Source organism: Nipponia nippon, unplaced genomic scaffold, assembly GCF_047370975.1.
Source record: "Nipponia nippon isolate SJK-2023a ecotype South Korea unplaced genomic scaffold, ASM4737097v1 scaffold_16, whole genome shotgun sequence".
Classification (NCBI taxonomy): Eukaryota; Metazoa; Chordata; class Aves; order Pelecaniformes; family Threskiornithidae; genus Nipponia; species Nipponia nippon.
The window spans coordinates 9,341,883-9,355,772 of record NW_028262332.1 but is presented as its reverse complement, the minus strand read 5'-3'; the positions used below and the strand labels follow the sequence as shown (position 1 = coordinate 9,355,772).

Genomic DNA, 13,890 nt, shown 5'->3' with positions numbered 1-13,890 from the left:
AAGGCAATCCCGTTGCGTGAGCCCTACAGAGCAGAGAGCCAAACCCTCCAGCTTCCCAGCCTCCGGCTCCTCGCTGCCGGCCCCTCGGCTCCCATCAAGTACTGCTTGATTGAAGATGTAAGGAAAGTCAGGATGGTTTCCCAACGATTACCCGAAAAACCCCACAATAATTCCTGTTACCCCTCCCCTACGCTTGGTCACTTGTACAGAGAAGACAATAAACAAAGCAGGGGAGTCTCCTAATATTTTTATTGTTCCTTAGATAACTGTGGATAGTACAAAGTTTTCCTCTTAAAAAAAATTAATTACCTTCACACTTCCATAAACAGGGCTTCCCATGGGAATCTGATGCCACAGAATTTCCACAGAAGCCATTTCCAACCACCATAATGCTATGTAGATAGTATAACAGTAAGAGAATATTCTCGTAATTATCAACATGAAATTGGTTATCTGTGTATAAGGGTGAACACTGATCTTTTTTTTCTTTTTAGAAACAAAACCATCATTTATTAATCCAAACTACATCATTGCATTTACAACATTCATTGCATAAACTGGACATACAAAGTTTTGCCACCTCTGGTAAATAACAGACATACATTATACAATATATTTGCTGAATACATAAGTTCAAACAATATGGGTACAACAACTTGTTCATAATACATACTTAAACCATCGTGTTTAATAGTTACTAAGACACAGATCCATGAGCTACTTCGGGTCTCAGCACAGTTAATCTAAGTGACAAGAACACAGTTGAGAGACAGTAGCTGCAATGGAAGGCGAAGAAAACTAACCTGTGATAGGTCTTGTTCAGACAGCGAGAGCTCCTCACGGGTCAGCTTTTTCTGCTTAGAAATACAAATCACACATCCATCACAGCTGACCGTGATGTCAGGAAAATGTCCATGCAACCCACACACAGAAGAGAGCGAGTCTCCCAAGGATAAACTTTCAACAGTCATTGCCTTACTGCTTTAGTATGTACTATAGGTTTGCTATCAGAACAGAAACGAAACAAAACCCAAAACTTAAGTGGTTCTTTAAGTGCAGTTCCAGCTGCAAGTACATGGTCATTTGTGAGTCTATAACACAGGGCCAGACTTCTAGAAATGTAGAGGTAATGCTGATCTGTCAGGTTTATGCTGAATAATCCTCCATGACGTTGGTCTTAATTTTGGCAGCTGTTTATATATTTACTTATTTAAAGTGTGTTTCCTTGATATTAGTATATTTTTTAAAATTAATTTCTCCCTTTTTTCCTTTTTTTTTTCCTAAATCAGTTTCTAAACAAGGATGGACTACAACTCGTCAGACCTGATGACGTGGAAGAGGGTGACATTGTAAAGTATTTGGTGCCCGTTGTTCCAGGCATAGAGGGCCCGATCCTTGGGGTTGTAGTCCAACATGGAAATGTGCGAGTACTTGTTTTGGAAGGGGATGTCGATGTACTCGTAGGTGGAGGCATTGGTCTGGTAGGCGTAGTGCACCTTGGTACCTCCCGAGTAGCCGTTGGTGACGTAGAGCGTGCCGCAGATGATGAAGGCCTCCCCGGCGCTGCGTTTCGGGTAGCTGGTGTTCCAGGTCTGGAGGCTCTGCAGGGTGTTTGGGTCCAACTTGCTGATGACGATGTTGCCCGCATTCTGGTTGGTGGCATAGACGGCCCACAGCCCGTTCTCGTCCACCATGAGGTCAATGTCCGAGTGGCCACCCCAGGCGTAGTGGTACATGTTGTTGTAGCCAGCATAATCCAGGCTGCGAGTCTTGAGAATGGTCTCTGTTTTCAAGTCAAACCTGATAATTATGTGGCTTTGGTATTTATTGAAATAGATAGAGCCATTGTAGACCACTTGACCAGTGCCTGACCACGGGTGAGGGAGACGGTGGGAGGTAAAATTGTCAGTATTCATGAAATCTGCCATGGATTTATATTCACGGACGAAGCGGTTGTTGTGGTAGCTGTCCATGTACCAGACCTGGGCGAGCAACAGAAACACACGGGGTTAGAAAACAGCAGAGACCCGGCTGAGCCCCTTGCACATCACCCTACAAACTGAGCTGGGAGCGAAACCCAGAGCAAGGAGTCCAACCCGCTGGAAAACGATGTGTCCAACACCTGCCACCTACACCCAGAAATAAACCCAATTTTTGGAACCCCAAATCAGCCAAGAAATCAACTGAATGGCAAAGCTTTTCTGGGGGGTGACCTGGTATCTCCCCAGGAAGACGAGAGCTTAAGCAGTTCCCTGGGAGCGGTGCGTGGCGGACACCGTCCTTCCGGAGGGCAATTAACATCTTTTCTCTGGCTAAACCCAGCGTATTACGTTGATGCTGCTTTTGCTTCCCATAAACCCCATCGTGGTAGCACTCAGTAAATGACACCAGCTGCTGCGCAGAACTCCATTAATTTGGCATGCAGAAGCAATGGATGCAATCACTCATTGTCAAGGAAATTCAGGGAAAATCCATATTGGTTTAAAAATCATACACTTCTGCATCAAAAGCTGTAACCAAGGCCGCTAAAATTTAAGAGACAAAGACATCAAAATCTTGCTATCGGTAGATGGGAGAGAGATTTTAGATCATCATTTAAGCGCCAGTTCACTAGGGACACTGTCTAGACTCCTTAAAAAAAAAAAGCTTTTGTCATATGAAACCAATTCCGAGGGAAATGACAAAGCTGTGCAGTTAATATCAAGGAGAAATATCCAGCCAGTGAGTGACATTCTGTATGCAGTTGCTGCCGAAAAATAAGATAGCTGCTTTCTGTAGAAACTGTTTAGGAAGGAGAAAAAGTAAATTAAATAGCAAGAGGGAAGCCTTTAAGGATGCAGATTGGGGTAATGGTGTAGTGCAAACTTCTTCTGCAAACCCCTTGCAAAATCTGATGGTATCGTCTCTGCAATACGGCTGTCTCCAGGGTCCCTTGGAAGAGCAGACAAACATTTACACACGGTGTGTGCGTGTAAACTGCTTTTGGCTGCTGTATTTGAAAGGCCAAGTGGGGTCCGCAAAAACTTTGTAGGGAACTTCAGCCCTCCATCGTTCCCTCCCTGGAAGCACTGCAGAGGTGGGGAATGAACGCGTGGCAAGTGGCTCTGATCATCGCAACTCCGCTGTGGGCTTGAGGATGGCTGCAAAACACCAGAGAAAAACCACGCGTGTCCCTGAGCCCATGGCAGAGAAGTGCCTGCAGCCTGGGAGAGCTTCTGCTGTCAGCCATGGCGCTGGAGAGCATTCCTCACTTAATGAAATGCCTGTGTCCAACTAAACCAGCTTCGGAAATTACAAAAAAAAACCCCAGAAAACTGATTGTCTCTCTGCTGCTCCCATTTCATTATTCGGTGTTAAAAAATTATGCGTGCCAATGCATTGTGCTCAGTAGCCCAGAAGAGCAGAACCCCATGTTATCATGCTGGGGCTGCAAGGTGGCAGGACCCAACAGCATTTCGTGCTTTGGAGAAGCAGGGATTGATGGATAACAATGTCTCATCACACTGGCTGGCTTTGAGCAACCTTCTCCTGCCAATACACATCAATCCCGGCGCTCAGCATCCATCTGCTGCCTCACCGCCGGGCTGCTCCTGCGGGACTCGCAATTTTCCCCAGTTGCGTTCAATGATTTCGTGACACGAACAAATGACCATACGAACCACCAAACTCCTCTTAGGGCTTGGCAACGTAAGATGGATATGATAAACTGCCCATGTCTCCCCATCCCAGTTTCCCACTCTGCTGGGCAGCCAATGAAGTTCATTTAATTGTGTGTTTCTAATAAAATTCATGGTAGATTTATATATTATATACACATACACGCTTGTGAAGCTTGAGCTACAGTCCAGAGAAAACTGCTTGTCTACTGTCATGACGAAAATACACTGGCATGGGTAAAAAAAAAAATTAAAAAATACTGTTTTGAGACAAAACTCTCTGAAGACATGGAAAGATCTGTAGCATTTCAACAACAAGCTTCAGCTGCAGCAGGCCTGACTCTTCCTTCCCAGATGTATAAATCACGTTAGTGCCGGGGGATGCAGCAAACACAGCCCGAAGGGAACAAGTCTGTCCCCTCTCTTGAGCAAAACAAGAGGTGATGTAGGTAAAGTCTTCCCGTCTCACTTTGTAACTAGGATCTTATTGGGGCTATAGGTGAAATTTTGTTTAATAACTGTAAAATATGGAGGTGTCATATCGGGGAACCAGTGCGAACCAGTTGGCTGCTGGAGGGAAAGAGCCTGACATCTCAAGTCACTGCTGCTTCATTGCTGCACATCCATGGGCAAATGGAGCCACCCCCAGGGGCGGCTTCTCCAGAGCATCCCTCGTCCTCTCTGAGCTACAGAAAGCCGATCACAGGGCAGAGCTCTCAAAAGAGCAGCCCCGATACAGCCCTTGCTGGTGCCTTCATCCTTTGATGAAGGATGCTGCATGCAGGAGGGAATTACTATGCAGCCAAGCTCTGTGGTTTTTGTTTTGTTTTGCTGCCTGCAAATCCTCAGCAAACACTTGAGATATTTTCCATTCCATCAGTCATGGGAAGCCTCGATTGATTTTCAGCCAGTTATTGGCCTCCTACCTCCTTGGGATCAAAATTGAATGGTCTGAATGGAAAAAAAAAAGACCAAACAAAGCAAAACAAATCTCTCTCTGGCTGCAGTCAGTTAATTCCTCACAACAATGCAGGTGAAGGACGGAGGACAAATGCAGTCAGATGACATTATCGGAGGCGCTGGCAGCAGAAGAGCAGCAGGGACCAGGACCACGGGTCCCTCTGCTTGGCCCCAGCTCCCTCCCGGCTGCCAAACCCAGACGAGAAACCCAATATTTGATTTTTCCCTCCCGCGGGGGGCACAGACCTCATGGTGACACTTCCGAGACCATGCACGCTCATCACTGGAGTGAGTTTCACCTGCCCTGGGAAGGGACCACTGCACAGGGCTGCTCAGCCCCCTCCTCATCCTCGCTCCCTGCAGGATCCTCAGCCCCCTCCCACTGCAGAGGAGGCCAGCAGAGCCCTGTGAGATGAATTACGACCTTCCACAGGTTTCACAGGGCACAACCTGGGCTTCGGTGCTTGGATGTGATGAGTTTTCAACGATCTCAGCCACGTCGGTGGAGGTGGGAACACAGGGATGAAGCTGTCGCGGTCTTACCTTGTTCTCTCCCTCGGGAGCGAGAGGGTCCGTCATCCACGATCCGAACCTGGACCCCGAGGTTTTAATTGTGATTGGGTCACTTATTCCTGTCAGCTTGCCACAAGCTGGAAAAGAGTGCAAGGCTGGTGAGCACCACGTCACAGCACCGCCACGGCTCGATTGGCGGCGGGTCTTTGCCAGCCAGCCCCGAAGCCCCGACGAGGGGCACCAGCGGTGGCCACCACCCACACCGCTCTGCCCACTGCTCTCCCCAGCTGATGGGCAGCTCTGTTTTTATTTAATTAGAGGTAATTAGGCCAAGAACAACTGTCAGATGCTTTTGTTTGTTTCATGCCTCTTAATAACAATTGTCCTTATCACACTGCCCCCAAGAAAACAAGCTTTCCTGAACTAGCCGTGCTGCTAACATCACAGAACAGAAAATGAGAAGAGTTAGCCAGGGTCAGGCAGCCAGGTGGAGAAATTAGCTGAATAGCTCTGCTCATTTCTGCTATAATGGAGTGGGTGCAGCCAAGATAAGAAGACAGACGTGTCTATTCCTGCCCTGCTGGAAACATGCATTTGTTACAGGTTATGCAAAGGATTAAAAAAAAAAAAGGTGGGAAATTAGATGCAATATAAATCTCTTCCCTGCAAAGACCATTTACCAGCTTCGACCAGCCACCTTCTCTGTTCCCTATCATGTCTGCACACTTAGGAGACAGTGATGAGTTCTCCAGCCTCCTCCCGTCTCCTCCGGGACAGAAACCCAAAGGCAGCAGGATGGAAGGCAGGAGGCGGGGTGTCCCAAGGGCCCCTCGGGAGCTGCCCCGGGAATCCTGCCCAGACTCAGCATCACCACAACAGGGACGCGCACCTGCACAGTGCTATGAGCCAGGTTTTGAAGCATATTGAGGTGCTCCACACCGTTGATTTCATGCCATTGAACTCAGTGGGCTTGTCAGCACATTTGCAAGCCCAGCTAAGTGCCTGGCTGTGTTTTTAAGCCCTAAACAAGAGGCAAAGCAGCGGCAACTCTCCCCCCAACTCACTGCACTGGCAGTTTCCCTTCCATGGTTCTGTCCCCTGACACTGAACCCAGCATCCCTCCGGGGACCCCTATGAATAGATGCCTGCAATGCTACCGGCTCAGCATCAAAGGTGCAGCCATACACTGAGCTTCTATTTCCAACGATATCCCCAAATTTCAGCAAAGCTGCCGTTCTGGTCTCCTGCAACGCCAGCATTTTTGCGTATGTGCACTAAGGAATGACAGGCGAAGAGACAAAGATGCCGCGGGAGGGACGGGGGGCTGGTGTTGGATGGTCTGTCGCTACGGGAGCACTCATTTAAACCCCAGACACATTCAGTGGACCTGCAGCAGCATCTCCTGAGCAAGGCAAGCTAAGGTCAGCAGCACCAGGGGGACAGCCACAACCTGACGTTCAGAAGGTGTTTCCTGACTTCTCCTTTTTGATGTGGAAGCCTCTGGTGGGCTGAGGAAGGGGAAGGTGGCGGTGCTGGGATGGAGCGTCTGCTTCGGGTGCAGGGTTTGCAGGCTGAGCTGCAGCTGCACTGCAGTACGAATGGCTCTGCTGCTCAGCAGGGGGTACCCGGGGCCGAGGCCACAGGTGGGAGCCTGTGGAGGTGCTGCTGAAACACGAGTGGAGCTCTGCCAGCTCAGGACAAGGTCCTTCTGCTCAAAATTACCAAGTAGAATCACAGAATCATAGAATTGTTTGGGTTGGAAGGGACCATTAAAGGTCCTCTAGTCCAACCCCCCTGCAATAAGCAGGGACATCTTCAACTCGATCAGGTTGCTCAGAGCCCCGTCCAACCTGACCTTGAATGTTTCCAGAACATGCACTCTGCAATGTCTCTTAGCTGCCTCTCTCCTTAGCCCCTTCTCATCTGCCCCTTTATATTCCTGATTCCAGCCACAGGACACATCCACCTACCTCAGCTCTGAGCTGTGGGCAAAGGGGTCACCTTAACCTGGGGTATAAAATAGATGAAGATATTCTTGATATGCACCAGCATGACATGGCCAAGGGGACCATCAGTCTTCCCACAGCCTTTAGACACCAGGCAGATAAAGAGAGAGCCCACCAAAAAGCAGAGAGCGTTTTTAGCCTCACTGAGACACAATGTATGGGAATTTGTCCTCCTGCCTGTCTGATGCATGCAGAACCTCTCCGCTCAGGAGCGGGGCAAGGTATTGACAAAGGGATGCAACGGGTTAAAATAATAAGCGCTTAATGTCTTGCAAATTCCCCTTGCAGAGGACCAGCCTTCCTCTAATCACAGATCTGCTCAACGCTGCCTTCCATTATCACAGCCCTACATTGCTGTCACTTTATCTCTCTCCTTCCATTTCCCTGGAGAGAAAGGTTGTATAAAAGCTCATTGATTAAAAAAAAAAAGAGTAAAAAAAAAAGCAGCAGCAGCTGATAAGGGTAAACTAGTGTTGTTTGCAAGTAGAGAGGCTACATCTCATACACATTTAGCTGGAGGCACATTCACAACAGCTCTTCAGCAATGCAAAGAGGGCTGCTCTTACACAGGGCAAGGTGTTTTCTCGCTTGGTGTAAATCTGTCACAGGCACCCAGATGCTAGGGGGAAGGTTTCAAATGGATCCTGGAACCAAACGCTTTAAGGCTCCTAGTTTGCTATGTTCCTGCACGGGCTTACCACCCAGGGATGGACAACTACAGCTCTCTGATCCTCATTCACCCGTCTGTTCCTGCCGAGATGCACACCACACTCCTAACGCCATCAGCTTTTTTCCCCCCCTTCTATGGGGCCAGCAATCATTAAAAGCAGGCAGGTTACTGCACTGGGGGCAGCGGGGACTCTGTCTTCTACTGCTTTCCTCGGACATGTTGCAGCTTGAATCAGAGCAGTAGCTCACAAGCCAGGATTCTTGCATCTCCCTATGCTCCGGCACGAAGCAGCAGCCTGCGCAGCCTCGAAGCACCCACCGGCAGCCCCTGCCAGTCTCAGCAGTGCTCTCCTCTGCGGATGAGGAGCTGAGCATGGCGCAGTGGGTTGGGAGCAGAGCTGGGGCGAGAGCCCCAGACACCCAACATCCAAGCCCTTCCTCTATCAGACTCTACTGACTCACACAGGAGAGTTTTTAAGCCCTGGCTGTGATTGCCCTAAAGCTGCTGCTTGACTGCCGCACAAAACCCTCCTGCCCTGGGCAGCCCAGCACCCATGGGTGCTGAGCCTTTTGCAGCAAACCTGCTCTCCCATTGGGATGGCAGGAGCATGGGATGCTACGGGCATTTCAAGTCACTCAGGGATGAATGTACAACAGGAAAGCATGATCTGGTGCTCATCCACGAGCGCAGGACACAGGGGAAGCCTGTGAACAGCAGCTTTCGGGTCACGCATAGAGGATCTGTTTTCACCCCAGTTTCCCAGTGCTATTCAGGTCCCTGGATCTGTGGCCCATGGAGGTCTGCACGTCCCTGTTCCTGGAAAACAGCACAAATCAGCCTCTTCCCTGGTGACCCTCCAGGCTCCCCAGCCAACCGCCTCTGACCTGCCCTCCTGCAGCTCAGCAGAGCAGCAAGGAAACACCACCTCCACGCACGCAGCCCCTTCCTCTAGCCGCACGAGGAATTTTCCAGCAGGAGAAGACATGCTTTCCTCCAGCCAGTTACAACGAGCGCTACCATCCTCCCAGGATACCAACACCCCCGCTCCATATTTCTCCTAAGATCCAGCCCACAAGTGATGTTTAGCAGCTCAGCAGCAATTCATCCGCCAACGCAGCCACCGTGCCGACACCAGCACCGTCTCCTTCTGGACTCTGTGGTTCTGCTTGGGCTGCTGCTGCTACCCCCCAGCTTGGGCTTCCCACAAAGCCAAGGTCTGATCCTCCCCACATCCCGGTCCCAGCCCTCTGAAGCAGGGATGGGGCTGTGGCGGCTGGGTCGTGTCCTGCCCTTGCCTCTGTTGCCCAGCTAGGAGCCCCCCATCCCTGAAATACCTGGGACAGGCTGGCAGGGCTCTGTCCCCAGATCTGCACTAGGACTGTGGGCTGGGATTTTTTGCAAGAGTCAGGGAAAGCTCATGCTATCAAGCAAACATGAGCTTGCAGAGCACAGCCGAGTGAAATTCCCTCTTGAATCAAGGAGTGACAACCTCTCTGCTCCTCCAAGGCTCCTCTTAGGAACATTAATGGAAACGTTAAAATCCCTGTATAAATACCGATCTTTAAGAGTGTAAACAGAGTAACAGATTGAACGTGCCATTATTGATTTTTTTTCCTTCACACACATGCCAGGGTCAGGAAGTGTTTTCACTCTTGATCCATCAATAATGCTTAGGAAACCCAAAATGCAAAACATGACCTTGTCTAAGGAAAATGCTGCTGCACTGCCGAGCACCAGCACTTCCCGGAGGATGGGGAGAGGCGAGCCAGCCGGGAACACGGCACATCCCCTCCCCTTCCCTCGTCCTGTTGCAGCAGCTCCCTGATCCTGCCCTGAGCACTCTAAGCTGTACCCTGAGCTCTAGCAGGCAAATGCACACCAGGTGAGCAGCATGGCCCATGCAGGAGCAAATCTAAGCTAAAACGTGCTACTTGAAACATCAGCGAATCCCTCTGAACAGATAATTTGCAGCAAACAGCAATCCTCAGCAAACAGGGCCTCATCGTGCAGCAGCAAAGTGTCTGTAAGGTTGTTATCTGAATTTAACTCAATTAACTACCATTTTCACTGGTTTACACTCCGGAGCGATAAACAACATTGGAAATTCAATCTGTGCTGTTTGCTGTTAAGTGACCAAATAAATCACCCTCACAGGCGAGCAGCAAGCCCTCTCGGGTGAACCCTTGCGAGACAGCCTCTGTCTCTGCAAGCACCCTGCAATGCCCCAAGGCAGAAAAGCTGCCCTGACCCCACGGTCACAGAGAGAGCAAGAGGAGAAAGAAAGGGCACAGCCAAAAAGCCCAAATAAAGCCTCAAAAAGGTTCTAAAAACAACCCCAAAGTTTTTAGAAGAAGTTGCCTGCAAGAGCTCGCCATCCTAGCTGCCTCAGTCAGTCTTACCTGGGCTACTGTCTTGGGTGGATGTCCCAGCAGGAGGACCTGAGCACGAGGGAGATGTGATGAGCCAGGATGTGGCCCAGAGCAGAAGGGGTTGATGATCCAAGAGCAAACTCTATTTTTTTTGGAGCCCTGAATGGTTTGGCAGCTACTTCTTAAAGTCTGCCCCGGGTCTGCGGGAGGATCGTCACAGCTTCCCTGGCTCTGGTGGTCAGTCTGGGCTGGGTAGCTCCACCGAGGCCGGCTGGAAAGGGGCTCTGCGGTCCAGGATGGTTTTGTTTAAAGAACTGTCCCTGGGAAAGTACTTCTACAGCCCAGACTCAAATCCCTGGGCTGCTGCTGTTCCCTCTCCCTATCACCCACAGCTCCTCCTCATCTTCAAGAGATGGGCTGAAGGCTACGGATGCAGCCAGTGGATCCCTCCTCGGCCACCATCTCCTCTCATCACCCCCACCTCTGCCTTTGGCAGGGGAGGAACGATTCAAGCTGTTCGCAGGGCAGAGCTGCCCTGTGCTGGTGGCGTGGGGCTGCCGGGGGGTTTGCTCTGTGACCTTGGTCAACCAGACACCCCTGTGCCTCCTCCCCAGCCCTTCTTATCTTACCCACTGCAGGACTCTCATTCCTGAGATGTTTGTAGAGTCCCCATGTGATAAAGCTCCAGGTATTAGGTACTGCTAGCACAGAAAGCACCAAGTCATTATAACCTCGATCATTTCTGTCCCCATTTAAGCTTTCAGGGTGAAATTCAAGTGGCTGAGGACAAGGTCTGGACTTCCCTGCCGTCCCCCAGCCCTGCTGCCTTCCCTGTGGCCATCACGGGGCGAGGAGAGGGACCGCAGACAGAGTGCGGAAAGCGACGGCACGACTCGCTTCAGCCTGTTCTGCCCCCGAACCAAACCTGGGCACATCAGTGCTCGTTAATAAACGAGCAATCAGGCTCTGCCCTCTCACTCGGCTGGGGGGTTGTAGCTGCTGCCCAGGCAGCTCCCCGGGCGTCTCAGTGCGGGACTCACTGCACGCTCGTAGTTCAAACACCTCTGAGCATCCAGGCTGACGTGGAAATTCTCTTTCCTCTCTGAGATTTCGAGTGAGAGGTAGCTTATAAAGGATGTACAAGATAACAGAGGACAGGATGGAAATGCAGGGGGAAATACAGGGGAGGCGGCTGCTTACAGAAGTGTGGAGGCATCTAGAAACAAGCAAAAGCAATCCCACCAGCAGAGACAAGAGAGAAACAAAGCGTTACCTTGCCAAGGATATAAAGTGCTCAGAAGAGATCTGATCTTCCATGAAGTTAACCTGAGAGTGTAATTTCATATGTGCTACCAAAATAGACTGCAGAGCAGTTAATGTGTTTAGATTATCTAAATTGCTTAACAAGAAAGTCAATAATGTAAGTAGAAATTAAATCAAGTCAGAGCTAGGCCAACAAACGGTGGGGAGATTGCTTGCAGTTGCAGAAGGCAGTGCCCTTCTTCCCCCCTTCTCCACCCGCTGTCTGGGGTCAGCCGCTGGGTTTAGCTACAGCTGTGTCTCCCCATAACAGACCCACAGGCTTCAGTCAATTATTACTCCTTGAATGAGATTACAGATGAATCTCTTGCGTTTTAGCATTGCTGGTTACTTGGCCTGATGGAAGGGGCTCCCTGCTCCCTCAGGGAATGGGAAGAGACGGGTAGGATTTGCACATGGCATCGTCCGGACCACACCGCGAACCCGCACCGGCTACATCATGCTCTTCTCAACAGGGATTTGCAAGATGCAAAAGGAAAGGAAAAAGGGCAACCGAGTCACAGCCTGCACACACATACACACACGCGCTACTTAAAGCGGTGCGCAGAGACCTTTGCTGATGTGCCAGGTCCAGTTAGCAAAAAGATTGGACATTGATGCATAAGCAAAATGGGTGCATGTGTTTGCTTTGCATAAGCGTTATCTGCAATAGGCCGCGCATTTACCGCATTTCACCGTCCACTTATGCAAACGCTGCAAAAAGTCACATGCCTAGGTAAGGGCCTGATCCTGAAGCACTTATGCCATGAGCAACATTGCTCATGCAAGTAATCCTCAGCAGGACTACTCCCAAGATTAATGTTACTTATAGCATAAGTATTTACAGGATCAAGCCTGGCTGTGCGAGCTCATCTCCTACAGCCAGGCCAGGCACAAGGAGATGTCCAGTCTAGCATCTCTGCCTCCAGACGGGATGCGTGGTTTAACATCGATGGTGTTTAGCCAGTGCCACCATGTTGTTCTGAGCCTACCTAATTTTTGCATGCATGCACGAAGCCTTTCTTCAAGATTTGACACTCTGTTCTGAAGCTCTTCGTAGTCATAGGCGCCAATCTCTTCCTGGAGTTCGTTTAGAACTGACGTCAGATTCTGGACCTCCTCTTTAAACTGCAATACCAATTTTGCATCGGCTTTGTACTCTTCCAACACTGGTATCAAAGGCCTAAGTTCCTCCATTTTCGCTTTTATTGCCTGCAAGGTTAAAATAAGCTTGGTTCAGTGCTATGCGTGCAAAAATCTGCAACACTCTGCCTTGACCTGGTTGCTTCCTACGTGAGTGCAATGTTCATATCCCACAATTATTATCATTAAAATTATTTTAATTATTATTTTGGTCCAAATGATGTATTGGAAAGAACATATTAAACAGGCTGCAGAACACCAAAATATTTGGGAAAGGCCTTTATTTGTCATTTTTAGAATGCAACATCTTAGGGTTACATGCTTCAGATCACATACACAAAGAGTTCTTTTTTTTTTTTCTTTCCAAAAAATAAAATAAAATAATATATATATGCATTGACAAGGGTTTCAAACTATTCATGAAATGCATCTACAATTGCATGCAAAGGAAGATCTCGGTTGTGTGGTTCAAGGTTCCTTAGTGAGATATGGTGCTAATTTGGAAAATAATCAAAAAAATAAATGCATGGTGCAAAATGCTCTGTGGCCCTCTTTTCATGGTTACATGGGAGTGAACTGCTTCTTCAGTCACTGCAGCATTGAAAAAACTTGCTTTTAAGTTAGCCCTGTAAGCAAGAAAATGAAATACTGTTGAGGATCTAGCTCGCTAACCTGCCTTATATAGATAGCCATTCATAGACAAATACTCTTACGGAACTAAAGAGAAAAAAAAAAACACAAGAGCTCCAAACCACTCACATTTTAATGCTGGCATTAGCAGAAACAAAATGCTGTGGCTGTTATTTAAAATGGTGCTTTGGCAGCAAATTAGACAAAAATTCCTTACTGTTTTTAGGCATGCTATAAAGAACATAAAAATCAAAGTCATTATCAAATTTATTTTGCAGAAACGAAGACTTTTTTTTTTTTTTAATTAAATGAAGGCCTTCTTTAAAGGCATGGTATGCAGCATTTTGTTAAAGATGCTTTGCTCCAGCAGCTAATGAGTAGACATAAATATGCATGCACCTACCCGTTAATGAAGCATGTTAGTGTACCCAGTATACCTGCTGCTGCTTCAACCACTGCACAGCGGCCAAGTGCACAGCGCTCGGGGCTGTGACATCTGGCTGTCTGCTGAAGCAGCTCGGGGGTGAACGGGATCAGAAATTGGTTCTCAGCCTCATTTCTTTCCTTCCCATCCCCTCCTATTTAAGTCAAGAGGCTTTCCCTCCTGCGGTTTGCATGTGGGGAATGTATTTATTTGCTTATTT

At 48.8% G+C, this 13,890-nt stretch overlaps 1 protein-coding gene across 2 annotated transcripts in view; it reads right to left on the bottom strand.

Annotated features, from left to right (window-relative positions):
- Positions 1-231: 231 nt before the first annotated feature.
- The window catches only part of OLFM1 (olfactomedin 1), a 34,409-nt gene continuing 20,750 nt past the window's right edge, over positions 232-13,890 (bottom strand). For both annotated transcript variants that reach the window (XM_009476996.2, XM_087753013.1), the window contains exons 4-6: positions 12,466-12,685; positions 5,160-5,266; positions 232-1,982 (exon numbers count right to left, since the gene is read on the bottom strand). In XM_009476996.2, the coding sequence (XP_009475271.1) occupies positions 1,308-1,982; positions 5,160-5,266; positions 12,466-12,685 (1,002 nt within the window). In that variant the 3' untranslated portion in view covers positions 232-1,307. The remainder of the gene's footprint in view (positions 1,983-5,159; positions 5,267-12,465; positions 12,686-13,890) is intronic.